At 36.5% G+C, this 25,167-nt stretch overlaps 1 protein-coding gene across 6 annotated transcripts in view; it reads left to right on the top strand.

Annotated features, from left to right (window-relative positions):
• The window catches only part of LOC114062561 (syntaxin-binding protein 5-like), a 91,990-nt gene that overhangs the window by 40,409 nt on the left and 26,414 nt on the right, over window positions 1-25,167 (top strand). For 3 of the 6 annotated variants that reach the window (XM_027894136.1, XM_027894132.1, XM_027894131.1), the window contains exons 13-16: window positions 271-396; window positions 4,527-4,678; window positions 6,348-6,419; window positions 13,053-13,118. In XM_027894136.1, coding sequence (XP_027749937.1) covers window positions 271-396; window positions 4,527-4,678; window positions 6,348-6,419; window positions 13,053-13,118 — 416 coding nt within the window. Of the gene's footprint in view, window positions 1-270; window positions 397-4,526; window positions 4,679-6,347; window positions 6,420-13,052; window positions 13,119-21,051; window positions 21,103-25,167 lie in introns of all 6 variants that reach the window. The other 3 variants (XM_027894137.1, XM_027894133.1, XM_027894135.1) reach the window with 2 other exon arrangements.

Here is a 25,167-nt window from a genome sequence, read left to right as displayed (position 1 = left end):
AATTGTCAGATTCACAGGTTTTGAATGTGCTGTGGTGAGGACCACTACAGAAAGGTTTATGTTCTCCTCTTCTCTTGCCTCCTTAAATTTTTCTGTCGTGCTTTTTTTCAGAATAAAAAAGTTCCAAAAATACAGACATGTCCTTTTTCAAAGTCTCGGAAGGAAGTATTTTAGGTTTTCCATTCCGGTTGATTAAATGAGAAGCAGTTGTTATTCATGGCCCAGTGCGTGTTTGTTTGTTTGTTCTTATTTTGTACCTCCTCTTCTTAGTGTTAAGACTCGACCTGTGCGAATGCCTCCTGGATACCAAGCAGATCTTGTTATTCAGTTGGTGTGGGTGGATGGTGAGCCTCCACAACAGATTACCAGTCTTGCTGTAAACTCTGCTTACGGGCTGTAAGTAACTCAAATTTAAGTTTGCATTTGTTTATTGTTTTATTAAGGTCAAAATAAAATACTCAAAAGATGCTGTAACTCAGATTCTTGTGGAAAATTGTTTGAACTCTCATAAATGTTGTAATATGAGATGTTAAACTGCCATTCCTGCCGATGTTTTTACTAGCCCTATTGAAAAGTCTGAATCTTTTCACATAATTCTGTCTATCCTTTCAAATGAAATCTAATTGCCTTTCAAATCTGTAATTTTTAAAGTTATTTGAAAGGTTCACCGAGGTGAAATGCATTTCACAGAAAATGGTGATGTGATTAACTGTTAAATGCCATTTATCATGACATCATATCTTAGTTGGAAATTGTCTTCTTAGAATAGCATTTTCATGTCCATGCTAATGTCTGTTTGCACAAGAACCAGTGTTTTGAAATTCAAAACTGAATAAGGGACATTCAAATGCTAACTCCTGTATGGCAATGCAAATGAGACCATGTACTTTTTTTCCTCATGTTCAATTTATTTGGGAATATTTAAGTTTTCTCTTACTGAGAGTCACCCAGATACATTAAATACAGGTTTTCCCTGTAGAAGGTTTTGCTCTATTAAAACTTCAGGCTGTAATGGGTGTTAGTTGCTGACTGCTACTGATTTTCAGTAGGTCACTGGACTCTCTTCAGAGACTTTGGCAGTTTAATGAAGAGCTTTTACATTTGTGAAAAAAAATTGTTTTTTGGGGGGCTGTTTTTTCAAGTCTTTGGCCTGAATTTCTAGACAGTTTCCTATTCATGAGCTCTAGAAGTTTCTTCTTCTTTACCATATCTAGATGAATTTGTCACTTGTGCAAATTGTTAGGTTTTGCCTAATTTGCTCCCTTGCAGGTCTCAGACCTCAGGGCAGCATCTAAATAGTCACACTGTTCTCTCACTTGTAAACTACTCTGACAGGTTGCAGTTCTCACAGTACTCACAGTGGTTTCCTAAACCACTGATTTGATTCAATCAAATGCTTTAAATTGTTCACTAGGAGCAGTAAAAGTTTACTGGACAACCTCCTTTAAAACACCATGTGCTATGCACATGAGTGTTTCAGTAATAAATATATGTATCAGTAAAAGAGCCTAAACAATACCCTAGATTTAATTTTCCTCCCAAAGCTACCCAAGAATGTCTTTTTCTTTAAATTTTCCTCTGCAAACTATCTTCCCTCTCTCTTATCTCTCCTAGTTTTTATCTTGGGCCTGTGACAGGGTGCAATCCTTCCTTTCTTCAGGATTTTTGTTTACGACTTTAATTTTCACCTATTATTCAGCCTCACAGTGGGGAAAACCTATGCCACTTAACCACGAAGCCTGAGAATACCTAATTTTTGCCATCTTAGTTGTAGGGTTATTTGAGTCATCTTTTGCCTTATTTTTTTTTTCCTATAGGGTTTTACTACCCTCATAGTTTTTCCCAATAGGTTTAACTAGCAGGAAAGCATAGAATGGTTAGTGTGTTCTGGAGAGTCTACTTTCAGTATTTTTTTAATTACTATGTTTTCTGTAACTGTTGTGTTACTGCAGCCATGAAACAGGACTAAAGTGAGGGATTAAAAAAACTTTATCCACAGCAAAGACAAAAGATTCAGACACTCTGAAATTTTTTTTTTAATGTATTTGGTTTACTTTTAACAGTACCAAGCTACAAATTAAAAATACTAACACCTGTTTTATTTATGTTGAAATGAATCATCACAAACTTCTTCACAATATGAAAGTAGAAAAGAATATTTTACAAAATACTTCAATTACAGCTGAAGGACTAGGTTAACCTTGAAGAACAAGGTTAAATGCAAAAAAATAGAATTTTAAAGTAGATTCTGTTGGACTGAAAGCAGTCTCTGAAAATTTATTACAGGCTCATGTGGTGACAGTTTTCAGCTACTCTGCATATTAATTGTCAAGAAATGTCTGATGAGGATTTTATGACATTTCTGTGAAAGATACCCACAGAATGGAAAATTGCCTAGCAACTAATTCAATTCATTGCTCAAAACTGAGAAATTCATTTTGTATTTGATTTCATAAAGACTTGGATGTTAGTAATTTATCTTAAGCCTTGTTAATAGTAATGTCTGTCTAGATTTTCTTACTATTCCTCAGAAGTGTTATAATATTAATGAGCAATTTCTGATTTTTTCTGGTAAAGTAATTTTTTTGGTTATAAGAAATATTATATCCACGCTTGTGTGTGGATTTAGAGAAGTTTAGGAAAAAAAAACAGACTAGGAAGTGATGATTTGTTTTGTTAAATTGCTAACCAGACTATGAATGATCACTAGCTCTTCTTGTTAGTCATGTTTTCCAAAACTAATAGATCTCGGGTTAATAATTTTCAAAATGCAAATGGCTATTCTTTTTCCCCCTAAAGTATTAATGGATGAGATTGACACTTGTCATTTTTGTTTCTTTATTTTTCTTCTCCACCTGGAGTACAGGGACTTAGGAACACACAGAATCATTAGGGTTGGAATGAACCTTTAAAGTTCATCTAGATCAATGCCCTGCAGTGAGCAGGGACCTCTTCAACTAGATCAGGTTGCTCAGAGCCCTGTCCATTGTGACCTTGAATGTTTCCAAGGATGGGGCATCTGCCACCTCTCTGGGAAACCTGTTCAAGTGTTTCACCATCCTCATTGTAAAAAACTTTTGCCTTGTACCTAATCTAAATCGATTCTCTTAGTTTAGAACCATTAATCCCATTCGTGAGCCCACTTCTCTAGCTTTTCCAGGTTTTTTGGACGGCACTTGTCCCTCAGGCACATCTCAGCTTGGTGTTGTCTGCAAACTTGCTGAGGGTGCACTCGATCCCACTGTCTTTGTCACTGATGAAGGCATTAAACTGTCCTGGTCCCTACATGGGCCCCCAAGGGATCACTTCAATGGGGGAAAAAAGTCAACATGGAAAAATCAGAGTATACATTCACAGTATTTCCATAGATGTTGTACTGAAGTCAGTGTAAAGGCAAGGGTAGTAAATGTGGTGAAGTAACAACCAGCAGAATTTGAGCCACTATTGTAGATGGTGCCTTAATTTGATAGTTTGGCAATTAGGAGAAAATCACTTCATTTTACTTTACATATTACTTTTCTATTTGCTATATGGAACGCTCTTTTTTGTAATGGAAGCAGTGTAAGAAAAGGTAGAAGAGAGGAAAATGTTCTAGCTACCCTGCTTCCCGTTCCTCCGTCTCATTACTTCTCTCTTGCCTTGTTTTTCCACACACAAATTCCTATCAGATATTTGGAGCTATATTAAGAAGAGTCAGGTGGAGTTGAGTGCACATCTCACTTTTAGTGTGAATTAAGTGCTTGAATATTTTTGCAGGGCTTTGAACTGACCACCTTCATCACTTTTTACATAAAATGACAGAACTTGATAAGAAATGATTCTTATTACGATTGGGCACGGTTTGAGTTTTTGAGTTTCCCTGTGGCTGTACCTGCAGTCCTTTCTGTCTAGAATTTAAAATTGCAGTCTGATGCAAAAGGAGAGAGATCTTGTCCATGAATCAAACCACCATCAAAATGCCATTTGTAAAAGCATTCCAGAGAGGTAGAGACTGTTTTAACAGGAATCTGTGCTGTAGCTAAGCTCACAGAGTTGAAAGAAAATTTTACTTTCAGATTTGGGTACCTCAATATTACAGCTTAATGTCATTCATTTGTCATTTATATTTAGCTTAAAATAATTATTTTTGCCTGTATTTGTATTTACATCCTATTTATATTTGTATTTTATATAAATGCATAATCACTTTTCAAGGTGTATGTCCACATTTGTAGGCTTAATTTGTATCATTATTACTAGAATTATATTGTTTAGTGAAGCAACATTTAGACATTACTGCAATGTGTTTGGCACAGGAAGCCAGTAATTGTTGTAAATCTGCTTTCTGGAAAGTCAGTTACTGTGTTTCAGAAAACATTTTTATAAATTCAGGATTACAAATCTGTAAAACACAAAATGTCAGCTTTGAGTAGTTTCCGCAGAAAAAGTTTGTGCAGAATTCACAATAATAAATAATTATTGTTTGCACAACTTAATTACACATTACTAATACCTTTGAGGAACCTTTTTTTTTTTTTTTTTCTCAGAGTGGCATTTGGGAACTGCAATGGTTTGGCTGTCGTGGACTTTATGCAGAAGACAGTACTGCTGAGCATGGGAACCCTTGACCTCTATGGATCGAGTGATCCATACCAGCGTCAACCCCGTTCACCTCGCAAAAGCAGGCAGTTTGCTGCAGGTAGGAAATAAATCAGTGTGGTTATGAGCCTGATATGTTCCTTGGTTTTTTTTGCCTGTGGCTTTTTTATAGTGCTTTTAAAATGCATGACTATTTGCCAGCCAATGGAGTTTCTATAACTTGACAAAAGAAACCTGATATGCTTTAGGTACAGGCACTTTCTCAGAAACAAAATGTTTTATGAAGTTTTTTCTCTTGGGATGGAGGTCAGCAAGTAATTCCCTTAGCTGAGTCCGTACAAAATCACAATGAGCAGAGCAATAAATTGTTTCTCTGGCAGTCACTTGAAGTGTAGTTCATATGCTATTTTCTTTCTGTCTTCAGTAAGTTCATACCAATAAGTAAGACTTCAACTTAAACTTAAATGTATCTTCCACCAGGTACTATTCATTTGAATAGTCAGTTTTGTTTAGAGAAGTGTAACATTGGGGAGATGTGTTATGTAGGTAGCACAAGTAGCTCAAATTGAGTACTTTGTTAGCGAACTAAAGCTCCTGTTATAAACTTACAACATTCAGCTATGCTCCATTTTGAAATTTGATGCTAAGAGGATCACATTTGTAAGTTGTAACTGTTATTATGCGATGTGTGTTAGAAATATTCGTACTTCAATACATCTAAATTTTGCCGTACATTGTTGGTTATTTAAAAATTTACTTGTATGAGAAAAAGTCAGAAAATAATCTATGTTTCAAGTCTTTTCGCTAGACATATTCCATAATAATATGCTAGAGTCAGACACAATTATGAAATATGTTATACATAGCTGTGAAGTTTTAGAATTAGATTTAAAAATCTCTTTGAAAATTTTGAGTTTTAAATCTAACCATAAAATTATAAAAGCAACAGATTATAGTGGGTTTATGACATCAGCATTTTCATCAGCAGACCCTGCACTAAATCATCGATTTGTATTTCTCCACAGAGTCATGGGAAATCTTTTTTTAAATTGGGAATGTTTGCACTACAAACAGCAAGTAAAATTTAGAAAATAAAATGTAAGTCTTCAGGCCTACTTCTGTTCCTGAAAGACCATTTATCTCACTTTTTATGCATTTAATCATGGCGAAGCTTAGTTCTCATCTGTGCCAAGTGTTAAATATGTAAATTTGGCACAGCTGAGGAGAGAAGAGACAAGCAGCTTCCAGCTACCTTCAGCTTCTCTGTCTGGTTTCAGCCAGCCTCACAGCAGCTCCCAAAGTAATTTGAGTAGCTCACCCCAAGCAACATCTGCAGAACCCTGTACAAAAGGTGGAGGGTTGTGCATGTAGAAAAAGCAGTTATCAGCACTGTATCATGTGGGGTTTCTCTGTCAGGGACAGTCTGGGCCAATCCTTTAAGGAATGATTCCAGCTAGGCAGCGCTGCTAGAAAGGAGCCCACTGGGAATAAGTGACCGCTGAGAAGGAATACACACTTCTAGATTGCTCATAGAAACTATGCATCTAAAAAAAACCCTCAGCTGCTTTCTCACCATCCATCCCACATCCCTTACTTTTTTAATTATTTTTCTTGTTATATCTCCCAATTGGAAGGTAAGCATCTGCTGAAATTTTTTCACCTTGGCTGTTCTAGATGCTGGTTATGATATCACTTCCTTTCACTTTAGACTGTTTTTTCTCTCTTTCCTCTGCCTGCTGCTGATGCTGGTGTACTGGCATGTTCCAAAGACAACTTTTGCATGCGTGGCCTGTCTAACTTTTATCCAGATTTAACGAAACGGATCCGTACTTCCTATCAGAGTAAGTTCTATAAAGGTTAGGCAAATAGCTTTATCATGATTGGACTATGCCTGACTTAAACCCATGTGTTTGTGCTTCGTAATGTGTTTTTTAAACACATTCAGCATGCATGCAAATTTATTACATTTGATGATGTCAATCATGCTTTTTTTTTTTTTTTGACAATTATCTTTATTGTACAGATATTCTTTTCTTCCAAAAGAGTCAAACAGAAAACCTCAGTGTTATATGGACAGATTGGGCTTCAGAAATGATTTTTCAACGATGTTATGTTCTTGATGACAGTATCTTTCTTTGGTTTTCTATTCATTTCTCTGTACATTTACTTATATGAAGCATTTCTTGTTTTGCAATGGCACTATTTGGTTGTAGTTATCAATTAATTCTTCCCTTTTTTCAGAAGAGCAATGTGGCTTAAGAGTGCACCCATTAAACTGGGTGCTGTAAAATTTAAAATTTTAATCTTGGTTTGGCACTTGAATATTTGTCTTTGGGGAACCATCTCGTGCCTCTGATCTTTGATGGGGAATGTAAAGTGGGCATAAAAATACATACATCAAAGAGAGCTATGAAAATTAATGTTTTTAATATCTTTAAATTTTGAATTATATTGATATGCGATTTAAATATTAGTATTCATCACTGCAGAATGCAATGAACAAAGCTATAATTAATTTTGCAAAATTGACTGTTCAACAGATGAGCCGTATGTATCTTAACTAACTGCAGTGCTTATATGTAATTAGGTCTCTAGGATGCCTCTATTCATCTCTTTTTAAAGCAGTTTTCACAGAACAACTGGATAGACAATTTTATGTTAAATATTCGGTATGGGCAAGATAAAGGAGTGGCAGTTGTTTTATCGTCTCACATAAATATAGACTTATGTAGCTACTGAAATACATTTGCAGGAGAAAATCTGTTCCATCCCTCTAGCTGATTTCTATGGTTTTATTTCATATTAGTTCATAAAAGATGGTCTTCTTAGTTAAAAGATGAGTCCAGTTACAAATCTAGCAGTCCATAAAGAACTTTGGTGTATGATATCTTAGAGTCTCTTAGACTGGTCTTTCTGTTTTCCCATCTGTAATAGAGAACCTGAGAGACAGAGAGCAGTCCAAGGTTTGGGGTTTTTCACATCTAAAAAAATTAATAAATTCTAAGGCAAAAAATTCCCAATGTTTTGATTCAGAATTATGAACAGAGACCACAGAGTTTTTCATAACTGAAAATTTATTGTCTTGTTTCCACCCCAGAATCAAAAATGTGCACAAAATTTTCCTGTATACATCATAACTGAAAGGTATGAGTCTGACTTTTAGGCAAGATCATTAAAAGCTTCAATTCTCTCCTCAAAAACCACTTGGTTCTTAATTTTGTTATTTGATACTTATACGGGAGTATACACTGTATAATCTGAAAGACACATAAGGCAATAAGACCAAGAACAGGACCAGAATGTGTCATAGTCTGAAAATATCTTGCCAAGTCATTCTCAAGTTGTGCTTTGTTATATGTCTTATCTGAAATGTGAGTTTTAAGGGGGGTATTAAGAGAGGATTTAGGATTTTGCTTACAGCTTTATCTTTTCTCGTAAGGGATGATGATGGGAAAAGTAAATTATTTTTGGAAATTGTGCAGCTGATACTATTATGACAAAAGCAAGAGGAGTCATGTCATAACATAAGCATTAGGTCTAAAATTTTCAGGGCTGTATCTATGAAAATGGAAGTAAATGGGAAGATATATGAGTAGTAGATTAAATTAAGTAATGAACCAGGAAGATAATTTCATGAGGATCAGTTTGGGAGAATGACTGGTAGGCCTTGAAGTCAAAGAAGAGATTATCAATGAGCAAGATACTGAGACTTTTCTTGGTCGTTTTAGAGCTGATTTGCCGGAAGAAACGGTATAATTTAGTAACCAGCCTGAATATGAGAGTTAGAGTGTGATGTTCTAAGAATGTAACCAATATAATGGATTAGAGTATCAGAGAATTCAGTGGTGCTGCTAGCTCTGTTGACATAGTGGAGACTTCAGAAAAAAAAAAAAGGTAGGGGTCATCTTGGCAATGTTAAGTTCATATTTGGACACTTTTGAGTAGATTTTAGACAGGATTATTATTCTAACTTGGATGGAAAAAATCCAAGTTAGATCTGTGATAAGATTAGATTTATGAATCATTAAAGTAAAAAATATGTGTATCTATAATTATTGTCATGTTTATACAAAAGAATCTCTTCAGTTCTTCATCCTAATCAAATGCTGGGTCAGAGAGATAAAGGAGGTTTTCCAAAGAAAAGACACGACACAGTCAATCAACAATGTCAAGGACATCCAGTATGCAAAGCATGGTGGTGGACTAATTGTTTTGAATTTTAGCCAATAAGTCTATGGAGAGCTTGATAACGATTACATATGTAAGCTAGACTCAAATGCACCTAGAGTGGACTCAGAGCATTAAAACAGCACATTCGCTGGTTTGGGAGGTGAAAGTGGGAAAGGGAAAGCAAGAAGGGAAGAAATGTAGTCAGTTCTAGGTGAAAGGAGTTCTACGTGATGGGAGAGACTGAAACATAATTGTCCTATCATGGAAGCAATTTGAGAAAATAATAGAAGCTGAGAAGAGGGTAAGTGCAGAGCTGGGGTTTGCTTGCTGTAACATCTGCAGCCACCTTGCTTTTAGCAAGAATAAAAGACAAGCGGAATAAAATAAACTCTCTTTGCAGTAGTGCAGAATTCTGTTGTTGGTTGGTTTTGTTTTTTTTTTTTCCCTTCAGTTGAAATCAAGTTGAACATGTTATTACCTGGTGGTGTGTAATATATATTCAAATATTAAAACAAGTATGTTTACTGCATCTAGAGGGATAATATTTGCAGCAGAATATAAAAATACCAACATGATGCAAAAGGAATTTGCATCTCCTACTAGAAATTCATACCATCTGTTGGAAGAACAAGAAAATAAATAGCCTTTATGAAGCACCCAAAAATTTGTCAAGTTCAAAGAATGTTGCCATACAGTGGAAAATAATTTTCTTAATGAAGACCTTTCAGTGAGAAGTCCTTGTTCCTCCTTCAGGCCAGTCCCTTGAGAGAATTTTAGCAAAAGTAACCTTGGTCTGACAGGAGGACCCAGAAAACTGTGTGTTATGAGCCATTACGTATCAGTAATTGACACTTTAAATCACACCTAAGAAGCTAATAGAGGTTGAGTTTGAAGTCAGCAGCTATATTCGGAACTAATTTCCAAAGAATACATGCATACACACACACACACACACACACACACACACACATATATATATATATATCTATATATATAAGCCTATGGAAAACGTAGTATGGTAATTCAGTGTGAAGATGATGGATTAGGGTAACAGTGGGCTTACTTTTTGGCCTGTGATTTTTTATGATAATTTATTTATAATTCATTTATTTATAGGAACATATATGATGGCTTTGGGTACTTTAAAGTAAATGATCCATCTGAATCATTTAAACATAGACATTTAAAAGTTAAAAAATAATTACAAATTATGAGTTCATAAAAGTTGATACTTCATAGGTAATAGGCAGTATATTTTTTGATCCTTTAATGAAGAGGAAATGGAAATCACACTTAACTTTGAAAAGTATGCATGGGACATGTCTTTAAAAGTGATTTAACGCCTTGTGTGATGTATTTACATCTTGCACTATTTACTCGTGTAAACACAGATTTGATTTACTCAAATCAAAACCAATTTCTTTATCATGTCAATGGGTATATCTTCTCACAGGTGGTTGTTCACATTGCCAATCTCAGTTATTTGCCTTTAGTTTTGCTGCTATGTTCTTGCTCTAGATGGACTCAAAATTTGCTGGGGTGGCATTTTAATTTGGCTAAAAATAGCTAAACTATCTTGGGGCACAAATTGTGCCTACAGAACTTCAAAATGGAAAGTGAAAATATTTTTGTTATCTAATTTCAGTAGCTGTTATAGTCTCTCAAACATTCAAGGGAAGCTGAGGTCCATGGAAGTATTTGTACATGATAAATTATTGGAAGTATTTAGCTTGGTTTCCTCAAAAAGGAAATCACAGTAGAAAATGAGCGGTAGTACAAAGAATAGCTTGAGAGCTCCTCTTATCTCAAAGGGAAACAAAAGATGACATTTACTGGAATCAAACGTAACATATAAATTACAAATTGGTTTTTTTCTTTTCCGTGAATGATGACTGTGCAATTCATTGCCTTATAACATCTTCAGAATTTAGAATTTAGCAAAATTAGAAGAGACTATGGACAAATGGGTGGGTAATGACAAGAACTTGTAATATTTCTAAGCAAGAAAGACTTATGGCAGGAGAAAATCTGTGAGTGGCAGTGCCTAAACAAATCTAACTGTCTAAGATTAAGATAATGGTCTTGTGCAGGGAATATGGTACCACTTCCATTTAACATGGGGACATATTACACTTCTCCTTTAAAAGCATCAATTGGTGGCCACTGTTAAAGGTGACAGTAGCTTGACAGCAAGTCTAGATTTGTAAAGAAGTTCGCATGTTCATCATTTATAAATATCATAACATGAAATGTATCTTTAAAGTCGTATGTTGTAAAAAGAATTCACAGTATTCTTACGGTGATTGCTCTTGGTTGGTGTGGTTTGGTGCATTTCCTGTTTAAGTCCATAGCACCATAATTTATATTGAGGTGTAATATTGTTTTTCTGAACTCACAGTTAAAGAACAGACAAAAAAACCAAACCAAAAAACCTACACCACTCTATTTTGAAGAAAAATCTGACCCGGGATTTGACATTGTAACTGACCTCAGTACTAACTATCCAATGTTTAGAACATGATAAGGTGTTAAAACTTTAATATGCACTTAGAAAAGAAACACTGTAATATTTCATTCATCCAAGGCCTCTAATGCTATGCAAGTGTGCCAAACTCTGTCCTGCTGCACCTTGCAGACAGTTCTGCAGTAAAAATCAATTCTGTCCCAAATCTCTAGGTACGTATAGAAACCTCAGGGTCAAGTAGAATTAAGATTTACCGTAAGAAAACTATACACAGAGAGGCTCCCTAAATGATTGCAGTTTGTGAATACTCTCATAACATCAAAAGTGACTGGACTCATGATTGAAATAAAAAATTCTCTCAGAGAATCAGAGAAAGATTCATGTCTCTCAAAACAAAAGATCTCTGGTCTTCAACAACAGTATATAGTTTGTGATCTCTTGTTTTTTAAAAGTCAGGTAGAAGTATGTCTTTAATACTGACTTAACAGGTCAAATGAGCTGCTGCTTTTCCAAAGGGCTGTCAGTGTTATTCTTGCACTCCTGCATTTTTATTAGTGGTAGGACATTTTTTGTTCTTCTTCTCGGGGCTCTGGACTCTCCATAGTTCTTGTCATAAAGTTGTCAGTACCTGTTTTAAGATTCCATTGTTTTCAACACCAAGAGAACAGCATTGGTGGCCAAATGGTAGCAGAATATTTTAAGACAATATGAATTTTAGAGATAGGGGACTCTGGGCCTGAGAGTCCAGGAGTGGTAAATATTAAAACATATAATCTTTTGGTGCCAGATTAAAGCATACTGAAAGGTTCTTGTAGGATGTTTGATTTTCAGGAAGTGGCATGAGCAGCATGTGTGTAAGTACAATATCAGGACAACATTATTGTACATCTGACTGTGGGCTGATGTTGACTAGGCTCTGACCTGAGTGCTCTGAGTCCACAGTGCCACCATATGTAGGTCTGGTGCTGGGTTTTCAGTCAGACCCATAGCTCCACATAACAAGGGTGAACCCCTTGATACAGGCCACAGGGCACTACAGGATACACAGGAAGGGGGCGTTTGAATAGGTGTGCCCGTGCCCAGGTCATCCACTCAATGGTTGGTAAAGGATAGCATGAGCTCAGACTTTCCCTGCCTACTATGCCAAAAGGCATGTTTGAACTCGTTTATTCAACCTATGCCAAAGATGGATCTCGGTTTGGTCACAGAAACAAGGAGGAGCTTAAGCAGTATAGACCAGGGTTAATTTATATGTTGCTGTCTTCCATGTAGGCCAAGTTCCTCACAAATATTTATGAACAATATATAAAGCATCTTGTCCAAAAAAATCTGTGTTATACTCAGATAGCATTATCAATGCCTCAATAACCTTTAAAGTTATCTATCTTGTGTGAATTCGTATAGAAGTTCCTAATATGGCACAGTAGTGGTTTTATTTTTTCCTCACCTGTTTTAAGATTCCTTCCCTGCATTCTGCAGCATTTAAAAGCAGAGTTTCCACATCAGTTTGACAGGGGTGAATAAGTTTTATTCATATCACAGACTTTTACATTTTAAACTATACTTAACTTGTTTTGTTTTGTTAGGTATAGTTACTCTTTTCTATCCTGAGGCACTTGGAAAACAAATCTGAGTTAACAAGAGGAGTGATTTTTTTAAACCAAACCTAAATTTCTGCAGTGACAGCCTGATAACTGCAGTTATCTGAAATAGATATTTCCCTCTCATTTCACACCATTTTTTCTCCAAAGTGACTGTAAAGTGCAGAATATCATCAACCTAGAAAGTTGAAGCATGCCCTGTTAGATTGTAACTTAACTCTTTAACTCCATTTTTTCAGGCCTGACTGAACTCAGTGACAGTCCAGTTTCCCTGGAGCTAGAGCGTTGCAAGTCTCCCACTTCAGGTAAAGGTGACTGGCTTCTCTTCCTGCAGTCTGTATAAGCCATTCATGTCATGCATCACTGTGTTTCATTAACCCCTAAGAAGTGAAGTGCATAGTTACAGTTCCAAAGAGAAGAAACTACTGGAGAAGTGCTTATTAGGTAGCACAGTAAAATCCTAAGCCTGTTTACTTTAAGAAAAATTGAATGTACGTGGTGCATCTTGAGGTTAACAGTATGAAAACACTGGAATTAACAGCATTGTGCAGGTATATTCCTATAACCTCCTGTTAGAGGCTTGTTTGTCTATTTTCTTAAAAGGCTTTCTTATTCCTTTTTTTTTTCCAGTAGGGAATCCTCATGATTTTTCACATAGATATATATAAGTACAGGTAAAATGCGTCTGTGCATGTAGAGAAATTATTTGAATAACAGCAACATGGAAATGGTAAATGTTAACCATTAGAACCCACCAGTGCCTAAGTTATGAAATTTACAATGGAAGCAGAGCCTGAAATAAAAATATTCACTTATCAACCGACTGACCTGGCAGGGAAATCTGGACCATTTAAAAATTTATTTCCCATTTTACCCATAGTCCTTCAGAAGGTGGGGTTCATCTCATTCCTAGAGACTTTTCTACAAGTGCCTAGTCTGCACTGATCTCTTTAATGTGAGTTCACTGACTTAAAGATTGTTTCTTAGAGATGTTTTCTACTAGCCAACTTTTAAATGTGATGGAAAATAGGAGGTGTAGCTGTGATACATGAATTTTGCTTGTGGCATGCATATCACAGCTCTTGTCCTTGTAGTTTGGTAAGTATTGAGACATACTTTTCTTCCTCCCCTTAGTCATGATAACAAATTCCCACAAATATGCTATTCAAATCCTCCGTTATTGTTTCACATATTTTATTTTATTATGACAGGACAAATGAATCTTGAATGGAGGCCACTAACTAGTAATTTATAAAAAGGTGAAACTAATAAAAGTGTTTCCCTGATGTATCAAGAACTCAAACAAAACATCTGTTTTGAAATATGTATTTCCTTGTACTATTTTTAACCAAATTCTGTAGACATGGGAATATCAAAGTGAAATAGAGTATCATAATACTGGTATAAAACTAGGAGCTCAAACTCTTGAGCAGGGACTCAGAAACTCATGATATAGGCTGTAAAAGAAAATATTTGATAGCTTAGTATAATTAGATTATTTATTGTGTGGCTCACACTCAACTTTTCAATTTTCTCTTCAGAAATGAGCTAAAACCTCTCTTTTTCTTCTTACTGAAAACTAAGAGATCACTGAGTTGGTAAAGATATGTGCATATTCTTAGCTTTATAATGATGACTGACTCCTATAGCACCTTACTTTTTCTGCAGTTAACTTCAGTTTTTCATTCTGCTAGTGATCAAAAATAGCTCTCTTGGATAAATTTAAGATAATTTGCTTCAAAATTTATTCTGCTTTTCTGTTTTGAAGATCATTCAGCAGGGAAAACATGGCACATTTATGGGTGTTTCCTATTTTAGCACTTTCATGTTGTTTTCCAAGCTATATTTGACTCTCTAAAATGTGATATCAGGTACAATTTTGTAGGCAGTAGCTATTCTTGGAACTGCTTTTTAAAACAAGAAGTTTCTTTTACTGTTACTGATATTAATTATTTTTTATAAATTAATTCAAAATTTAATTAATTTTTCTTTGACATACCTGCTGTAAAATGGGGCAGAATCCAGTCTAATCAGCTTAAGTAACTGCACCCTCCAAGAACTTAGGAATAGAATTATCTTGTGCTTATCAGCACAACCTTACACCCACATGTGCCTTTGCACTGACTAACATTTCTTACTCATAGAACACAACTACATGCTTATAGATTAGTCAGGCAGAATCCTTCCGGTCTTGCCTTTGATCTGTTTAAAGTTCATGGCACACAAGCTCTGTAATGGAAGTGTGCTGTGTTCTGTGAGAGCACCGTGATATTTGTGTTTGTAAAACCAATGACCACATTCCCCTGCTAAGAATAGACCAAGACTTCATCCTTCAGAAATTTAGCAGAAACAGAAAGAACACTTGACTGCTGAGAGAGGTGGTTCAAGTTACTGCACAACGAAGGTCCTACTGGGTGTGACTACATCACTGGCCAATAAGGTTGCAAAGACAGAAGGAAAAGAATTTAATTTATAGCAATTCATTCTGGTCGCCAGACCATGACAGCATCCATTCTTCACCTGGCAGTGAAGTTCATGCCAGATACTGTCCCTGAGTGTGCAGAACACATATGCAAAGTGCAAACTGCTGGAGGACATTGGTCTGGATGGCAAACACTGCACACATGATGGTGAACACCTTCATCCTTAGTTCTATCTGAAGGGGAATGATTTGAGGAACAACATTGCTGGGCTCGTTCACATACTTTGAGACTCCAAGACAACGCCTAGGAAGAATCCCTGTGGCACACTAATTGCCAGTGTAGACACGAGTAGTTTTACATCTAAGAGAGCTATTAGTAAGTTAGTCAGATTTCTGTTCCAATCGGGCCCACAAGAACAGTGTTGAAAAAGGCTTCTTGGAGGACTTGAAAAATCTCCTGCTTTTTCGTTTCTAGGTCTGATTTTGAACATTGCTTAGACTGGCTGAACCCTGTCCTGAAAAATACATTTTGCCTGTAACATTCTACTGCTTGACAATGTTTTAATATCTGACTAAGCTTCTGCAGAGCCAGCCTAGGTCAACTGAGTAATTCAGCTTTGTTGTTTCTCTTCTCCCTGCCTCAGTGCAGAATTAGGCATTTGTGTGTTCTATCATTGATACAAATGTTGAAGAACTGAGAGACTCAGTGCTGAAGAGCACTCCTTGTTTCACAGGCAGGGCTGGTTTGTAATTCAGTACAAATCCAACTTCTTCATTAAGTAATATTTAACTTGTTTCACAAGACTGTCATCTCAGATGTTCCTCCTGTACTGTTCACTAAAACATGTCTTTGCAGACCATGTAATTGGAAAATCAGATTCCAATTCTTTCAGAATAGAACATAAAGTTAAATCATTTCTTTAAAAGTTTTCTGAAATTCACAGTGCCACACAGAGGGTAGCAGCAACTAAAGTACCACCAACCTTTCTTTTTAAGAATGGTAGACAGAGGAGGGTGATAATCTTTCTTAACCACTGGTATCTTAATTAAACTAATATTTAAATACTATAGTGATGCATTTCCATCACTATAAAAAAATTAATAAAGCTATTTGAAAGATTCTGCTTATTTTTTAATATCTGAGTGGTAGCAATTTTCACTGTGACTGTATTCTGGATAGAGGAATATACATGGAATGACACTGGTGAAAATTGTGGAACAAAAAAATTTGAAAATAAAAACCCCAAAATACAATGCATTTTTCATGAGAACAGTAATGCAGCAAGGCATGCCATATGACGGTTTTGGATGGCTTAACCTTAAGAATATCTTGTTCTTACTCCTGTATGCCATGTTCTTTCAATAGAGGAAGTCAAACTGCATTTTGATTTTCGTTTGTAATTTGGAGGTCAAAAGTTAGGACTTTGTACTACATTCACTCTACAGTGGTATATGTGAGCACAGTAGCTCTAAAACATTCATCACGTAAGTGGTGCAATATTCAATGCTTCAGTTAATTACTGTATAATGTATTACAGAAATGTACCCATTCCGGTAAAGCTTACTTTATTTCTATCTCCTCATGAGGAAAACTTATTCAGGGCCTCTTAGGAATATAAAATATAGTATAAATAATTATGTATGAATCATTATGTATGTCCATTACCGTTCTACCCATTTGTATGCAACTTCATATTGAAGCATGTAATTGAGAACACACTGTGAGCACAAGAAAATACAATTTTGATAGGTCGTTTAGTTTTGTTGTGAGAGATGCAATGGACAGTTTAGACTTCTTTCAAAGAGCAGAAGGAAAGAATTTCGTGAGTCTGTGTATAGGAGAGAGACTTCTCAAATTGTGTGCTATAAAATGAAAATGCCTTTTGTTTTTTCTCAAGAAATCACCTTCATATGGGACGCTTGCATCAAAAATGGTTTTAAGAGTATAAAGCTTAGAGAAGGCTGTGTAAAGATTTCCACAACTGATTCCTGTGAGCTTTGGAACACGTCCCTAATGGCAAGATTTTAAGTTTTTGTACGTACTGTGATTTCCAAGTGCTGCCATCCTGATTTATTTCACTGGTTAAATCTGCTGGGATTAGGCCCATGACATGCCAACCTCCCACTTTCCTACATGAAGTGTTTTTTAAATAGCTTTCTTTCAAGAAGAATATTATTAAATTTCTAACAGTTCTTCTTTTATTAGCTCGTGGGTAATTGCAGAGTAATGGAAGAAATTTGACTTAGTTTGAAAATGATGTTCTACTGGAAAACAGCTAGAAAGCTAGAAAGTAAATGTTTCAAAACATTTTATGTGCATGTAAAACATAGAATGCAATTTATTTTGAAACTTGATTATTGATAACACTGCCAGCATAACCTTTCTACCTATTTATATTAAATTAAAAAGAATGCTTACTAGTCAGAAGGCAAATTAATAATTAAAGAGAAGTTAGCTCCTGCAATGTGGATACAAGGTACATTTTATCGCTATTTCCCATATGTGAGGGAGTTTCTGATGAGGTGAATTCATGCTTGCTTAAATTCTTGAGAAGGGATGTTTATGTAGGGATTAGCAAGGAACAGGAAGCAGCATGAGCTGGCAGAGGGGAGAAAATGAGGACCTGGGTTTGGACTGTGGTGTTTGGCTCAGGGGGAGCAGCAGAGGTAGCCCATGTGCAGCCCATGGTTCATAGCTCAGGGTTCAAGGGGGCCTGAGCTCACCAACAGGGGCCAGCAGCTCCTGGGGACAGGGAAGACAGGAGCTAAAGCAAGGGAGCAGAGCAGCTGTGGGGAGAGTGGCCAGAGTCAAGCACAGCCTGGTGATCGCCAGCCCCATCCAGGGACAGGAGAGGATGTTGGTCTGTGAGTCCAGGTCTGGATCAGCAGATGCTCTCCTTGAGGCCACCAAAGAAAAAGGGCAGTCTCTACACTGGCTTTGAGCACCAGAAGCCAGCCCTCCAGGACCTTACTGTGTACCTTGTCCAACAGCTAAATATTGGGCTCTTAAACCCCTTCTTCAGCAGTGGAGACTGGAATCAGTGTTTCAGCGTGTTAGGCAGAAGCTCCCCAATAGAAAAAGACCTGTATGAAGTCACCCTCATTTTCAATAACATTAAAATCTGTGACCACAGTTCTGCTGTAATAGCTGAGGGAAACGCACCATTGAATGTCATAGCTGTTTGTTGGTTGTGCCTTGGTGTTTTCATAGAAAGACTGATAGGAACCATATGGCAACAAAACTGAATGTTGTCAGGTCGGAAGACCCGGGTGCTCAGCTTAGCTGGCTGCTAGACTGTACCTGTGAACTCTTTCCCATCCCACACTTGAATAATTTGACTGTTAACACTTTAGGCTCTTTTGGGCAGGGACTGTCTTGCCGTGCACTGTATCACAATTGCATCACAATTTCTGCTGGCTGCCTCCAGCGTGAATATAAACAAATAAAGGTAGCAAACAACTCTGCTAGCCTCTTAAACATTTATACCCTACTTCATTCTTAAGGTAAACTGTTTCTCAAAAGCTCTTTCTCAGCAAGATAGGTTTCCATGCATGATCCTCCTTTGTAAGAAATATAAAGATAGTAAACCATGCATGATTTAGGTATTAAAAATAGGTTACATAAACTGTTCAGAATGTGAATATTATTAATAGAAAGCAATATGCAGTTTTAATCACAGTAAAGCATGAAAGCAACAAGCTCCTTCTTTTGTTTTTGCCCTCAAAGATGAGGTCTGGGGACAGTGATCCGTGCTGTGTCCTAGCACAGTCACGTCCAACTGTGGGATTGCCATGTGAAGAGCACATGATTGTTGCGTGGCAGCTGTGGCAGCTCCCAGATCAAGGCTGTTTAGAGTCCCTCAGAGGAGTCAAAAAGTCCATACATTATATGTGCTGTATGAGCCTGCACTCAAATAGCTGGGAGCTGTTTCTTGCAGTTCAGACGTGTGTATAAACATCTGGGAACAGCTGTCGCATACAACACGAGACATGTAATTCCTGTTGTACACAAACACCTGTAAAATAGAAATAGAAAAGGTTAGACTACCGATTTGCAAAGCTCAAAGCCAGCATGATGACAGCACTAATGAAGCTCTTTGGTGTTAAATGCAGCTAGGTTTTATAGCTCTGAAATATTCTAATCTAAATCCAAGTCTGTTAATGAAGAGTTCTACGGTTTTTCTTAGGAATTGCTTATCCTTTTCAGAGGGCTGGTTAGGCCAGATGTTGTCCTTTCCTTTAAAGGAGATTATATCACTAACGATGCTTCTTTTCTACAGCAAAGCACTGATTTTCTGGAGCAGCACCCTCCATTCACAGTCTGAAAGAGTATATGACAGCTGCTCAGACAAATGGAATGTTTTCTAAAGGCTGTTCTGAAAATCAAGCTGCCCTTTGTGTGAGTGCCTAAAATGGATGTAGGACCCTAACATCTGGTATCCAAATTAGAGAATTTCATGTTATAGTGTTAGGGATGTATATCTTTGATATTGGGCTGTCCTGGAGAGATTTCTTCACCTTGTCCCAAGTTAAAGTGACGGCTACAAATGGGTTGCTGGGAGGGCTATGCTGGTTCTGCTGATAGCAAAATGTTGCTTAAGAGTCTCGTGGACTCTCCTACTCATCGCTGAAGAGAAAAACATCTAACATAGGTGCTGGCTGATATTTACTTCTGCCACATTGCAGGCTTTGTAGTTTATGACACTGCGAAAGAATAAAACAGAAATTTTTTTTTAGGGATTCTGTGAGTTAAAATGGTAAGTGGCTGTTCTGGGCATCCTTCTGACCTAAAAGTTTACTAAATAAAAATTACAAAGAATTTGTTCCTTCTACTCGTATTCCCAGTATTCCTGTCACCATGATATTTACCATGTGGGACTTACCTTATATTTGATTGCTCACTTCTAGTGACAGTATGGGTAAGGGGTAAAAGCCAGAAAAACAAGTGAAAAAAATTCAGTATGACTACAAAATGAAATAATCAGATTGGAAATTAAGTCTTCTGAATAATTAATAAGGGGTTTCTTAAGGCATTCTTTTAATAAATTTAATGCCATTTTGACTGCTACAAGACATGCTTCATTTCAGTTCTCTGGTGTTCGTTGTTTGAAAACGTGCTTATGTGTAAGGAAATGAAAACACTTTTGAACAGAAGCAAAATTATAGTTTTGTTGCATAATTGGAACACAACAAATAATTAAATCTTCACTAAACTGAGTGCAACATTTTGATTACTAGATAACACCACATTATGTCCTGAAGCTGCTGTATTTCGTTTCTGTGCAATCTGTCTTCCTTTCCACAATGTTACAATGGTATGTTCTGTCTCCATTACCTGTACAATATGCCCTCTCTTTTACAAATGGTATCTTGAGGTATGATGTCACCAGATCTCATAATTTCATTGCACCCTCTTATTAAATTGGTTTGCAGGTGTTTAAATATTTGTGATATGCTGCATAACCAGCATTTGCAATATTTGCCTTAATCTCATTTGTGGTTTCTTTTTTTATCATTCCTGTCACCACAAGGTAAGATATTGCAGCACACAGCCAAAGCTGTGGAAAGCACCATTCACTTCTTAACAGCTGGAGTAATGTTTTTTTCCAGTGCTTCTTTGTTCAGTTACATTTATTTTGCTGAATGGTGTAAATGAAAATATTTAAACCATAATTCTGCCTTTATATGTTGATTGAAAGAAAAGTGCTACAAATTTGCAACATGGTTTTAACCAGAAGATGGCATGTTGTTTTCCCTCGCTCCTTTTTCTTTCTTACTTATTAACAACTGCCTTTCTCCTTTTTCTGTTGTTTCAGTTAAAGGATCAAGAAAGTTAAGTCTGCCAACAGATCTTAAGACTGATCTTGGTACGGTAGGCGAAAGCCAACAGCTTTAAACTTCCTTACATTCATTGGCTAAACATTTTACCAACTGATTCATGAGATAACACAATAACCTCAGAGGCTTTGTCTGAAAAGGCTTTCTAAAAACCACCTATTAACCCATACAGTTCTGTTGGCAGCTCTCAGCATTTTGCTTGTTTAATATTCATTTATTTCATGGAGACATATATTGACAATCATTACACACTGTGTGTGTAATATTTTATTATGAAAAGGCTCCAGAACTTTTTACACATTTGAGCCATTATAGCTGGTTGTCGGTGAACTCTGCTTATAACACTCAATGCATGCGCTGGTCTATTTTCTTTATTTGGTGTACAAACTCCGTGCCACAACAGTGACAAGACAGTTGAACATCTGTATTTTATGGTGTCTTTGAGCTTCTGAGAAGTCAGATCAGAAACCAGTCGTTTGTCTCAGTCCTCCTTGAGAATTGCCTACACATTTTTCCATAACCTTTTTTTCTCAATTCTTCTTTAATATTTCAGTGGAAATGCATAGTGAGAGGAGACATTTCACTTCGAAAAACATAAAATGAAAATTCAACATCCTGCATAACCCAAAAATGTCTAGGGCAGATCATGCAACACCTTCTTAAACATCCACGTAAAGGGGATTTGGGTTGGGATTTGGGATTTCCTGGTATTTGGGTTGGAACATGTGGTTCACACAAAAAATCTCATAATTGTTCTATAAATATTCTCAGTCTCAAGGAGTCCTTTATAGTTAAGCTCTCATGGGAAGTTTCTCATGTAAGATGACTGAAAAAGCCATATAGCCATGCCTCATTACTTTAAGTGTCTTTTTAGAAATAAAAATTGAAGTTGGATCACATCCTTGCATAACACAGACGAACTTAATTTCTGTTACTGGGAATTTTATGCACGTATTAACCAGTGTAACACTTGTTCCCCAAGGCAAGAGTCAGGGGGATAAATATGTCTTTCACACTGTAAATGACTGAGGAACTTGGAAAACTGCTAATTGCTCCCGAAAAAGATTAAGTAAATAAATGTTGAAAAATCATTGGAAAATTCAATTTAGGTTGTGCAGGTTTCAGTGTATGGAGTGATTTAGTTGAAATAATTTACTCCATTAACAATGATGGGTTAGGAACTAGGAATGTAGAAATACACCTAAATAAATTTTGGAGTGGAAAATCATAATATTCCTGATACTTCAGAAAGGAAAAAGGAGTGAGGTAGGCAGCTATAGACCTGTAAAATTAATATTTATCACTAAAGAATTGGACAGCTATAAGAGGGAAGGTGAATACTTAGAGTATCAAAATAGCCATTGGGTAAGACCTAAGGCTAAGCCACATTCTAGAGATCAAACTTCTTTTTGTTAGTATTATTAAAAATATATTGTCTTGAAGGACACATAGCATGAAATAGCTTTAAATTGTGGGTCATACCACAAGGGAAATATAAACTTAATGCACAAAAGAGTGAATTTAAAGGCTTTTAGAAGAGAAAGAAACATACCATGGTAACTAGAATTGGTAAGGGCTTTATGGTATGATAAAAACAAGTTGCATATTGGAGAAAGAGCTGCCTTAACATCAGCTTTCCTGTGATTGTGTTGGGAGTGGGACAATATCCTAAGCTTTGCCTAGAATATATTGACAAACTGCAGGCAGATTTATGTTTTTAAAAAAAACCCATACAGAACAGCCCCCACCCAAAACCCCCAGGACTGGAGAGCAGGGCAAAAAGCCCGAAAAGGTAAACTAATTCAACCTAAGAGCATAGGAAGCATGATGATCCATCTTAAATATATGACATACGTAGGGAAGTTAGGAGATTAATGGAATGTGTAATCCTGTCTGTGGTTTTGATTTCAGAACAGCCATGTTTCTACCATTCCTCTATTTACTCATATTCATTATTTTTTAATAATTAGAACAAGCTAAGTATAAAATAAAATAAGTCTAAGAAGGTCTATTTCACCATCTTGCGGGAACTCCACTGCTTTCAAAAGCTACTCTGAAAGGTATGATCAAATTGTCAGTTAAATATTGTTTGTTGTTACTGCCACAGTGATTGGGTACCCAGTGCTCATATTATCAAGAAGCTAAGGAAAAGGCGTGTAGAAGCAGCATTCAGTGTATAAGCTGGCAGATATTCATGGATAATCAACTGCAGAGGAAGGTTTAAAAAAAAAAAATTAGAAAAAAACCCTTTCAATTCTCATTCATGACTGTCTTAGCAGGGCAAAAGATTTGTAGCCATTAAAACTGCGTTATAGATTGCTTAGTTTACAACAGGCTGGAAAAAGCCTCTCTTTCTCAATATAAGAAGCTACATTTAAATAAGAGTTCCTGGAAAAGTTGATGAATAATGCCTGCATTTCATTTACTTCTGCTCCAAAATGTCCTGGCTATACTGTCAGAGCTCTTAAAGATTATTTATCCTCTCTTTGGCTGTTGCCTGAGATTGTACCCATAGTCTGAATATTCCAGGGATAACAATAGTTTTTGGCCCACACTTCTTGTAAAGATATTCAGGTCACCACTTTGAAATGATAAAATATTGTACATCCATCCCACTGGCTCTGGCTCACAGCTTTTTAAAGAGTGCTGATACATCGCCTACTCTCAGCACCAACTGCAGCTAATTGGGAAATACATTAGCATTTGGCAGCTTACAGTTCTGCTGCCTTTGTAGGATCTGGCTTGTGTAATGCCCTTGCTTTCACTTTGCTTTGAATTGTAACAGTAGAGGTTAAGTAGAAGTTAAATCTATTTCAGGTGGAGGTCTTGCCAGTACTGGGAATTGCTTGGGGAGTCGTTTGCTAGCATTTAGGGTAATAATGTGGGATCTGATGACTCAGGGTGTTCTTGTTAAACCTTGTCAGGATTTTCATGACTTAAAGATACTTTGGGACTCCACTTTGACCTTTATGTGACTCCTAAAGTTGATCTTAGCTTCTTTTTATTTTTATGTTGTGATTATTATCTGTCCTTGCTTAAGAAGTTGTCACCTGTTGATGCCGTATCTCCACACAGGAAGGAGTGATATGGTATATGTGGGGATACAGTGAAACTTCTTGACAGTTTTAGCTACTGCAAATCATAGTTACCCCAATGTTTATTTGAGCTGGCCAGAAGGAAGATGTGACAGTGCTGCAACTGTTAGGCTCACATGTAACAGATGCTCCCTTTTACTAAGTTCTTTATTTTTACTTAAAGAAGAGTTCCTTACCGGGGACCTCAGAGGTAAGTAATTTTCCACTCCTTTCAAGCAATGCAAACACGTACATAGTATTCTTCCATTCTGCGGCCTCTGACCACTTCTCAGGTTGTAATACTCTCCAGCAGTCAAACCCTGGGGGTATGCATAGATTTACTGGACCTGCCTGCACCCAGAGGTCCCTACAGGAAATAACTTGGATTAGGATTGAGATCACACACAGGCTGCCATCTGCAGGCAGAGGCTCGAGCATGAGACAGGTGGTTCTATCACCTTGCTTGGACTTAACATCCAAAGTCTTAGTGACTTACTTCTGTGCACAAGCAGAAGAGTATTTAGAAAATAATAATTTTCCATGTATAATTATTTTGACATAAAAGTGATAACAAAAGGATGAATAAGAGCTCTAAATCAGAAGTTAACAACTATAAAATCTGGCTTTGCAGCATTAAAAGAAGATTATTACTAGTTTGCTTATTTATTACAATAATCTGGTATGAGACTTATCAAAAATCTGCAAATAATTAATTTTTGAGCTTAATTATATTGGAAATGCCTTTTTAACCACATCTGTGCCTTTTTCTGTTGAGCATTTTCAAGCAAATTATTTATATGTTAGCATCTTTGGAGCTGTGCTAGCCCAATTATTTCAGACATCCTTAACTGTATTTAAAACCAGTGATTTTTGGAAAAATCAGGGAAAGAATCTCTGGAAGAATCTGGTTAGAATAGACTACAACCACACTGGTAATTCTCTTACATTTTGTTCCTTCATTTCAGATGGAAAGGTGGGGGTTTGTTGACAAAGTCTTCCGTTCATATGTGTCATGTTTTA

This window comes from Empidonax traillii, unplaced genomic scaffold (assembly GCF_003031625.1).
Source record: "Empidonax traillii isolate 1590-97213 ecotype Southwest subspecies unplaced genomic scaffold, ASM303162v1 scaffold418:size511083, whole genome shotgun sequence".
NCBI lineage: Eukaryota > Metazoa > Chordata > Aves > Passeriformes > Tyrannidae > Empidonax > Empidonax traillii.
This window is presented reverse-complemented; position numbering and strand designations above follow the sequence as displayed.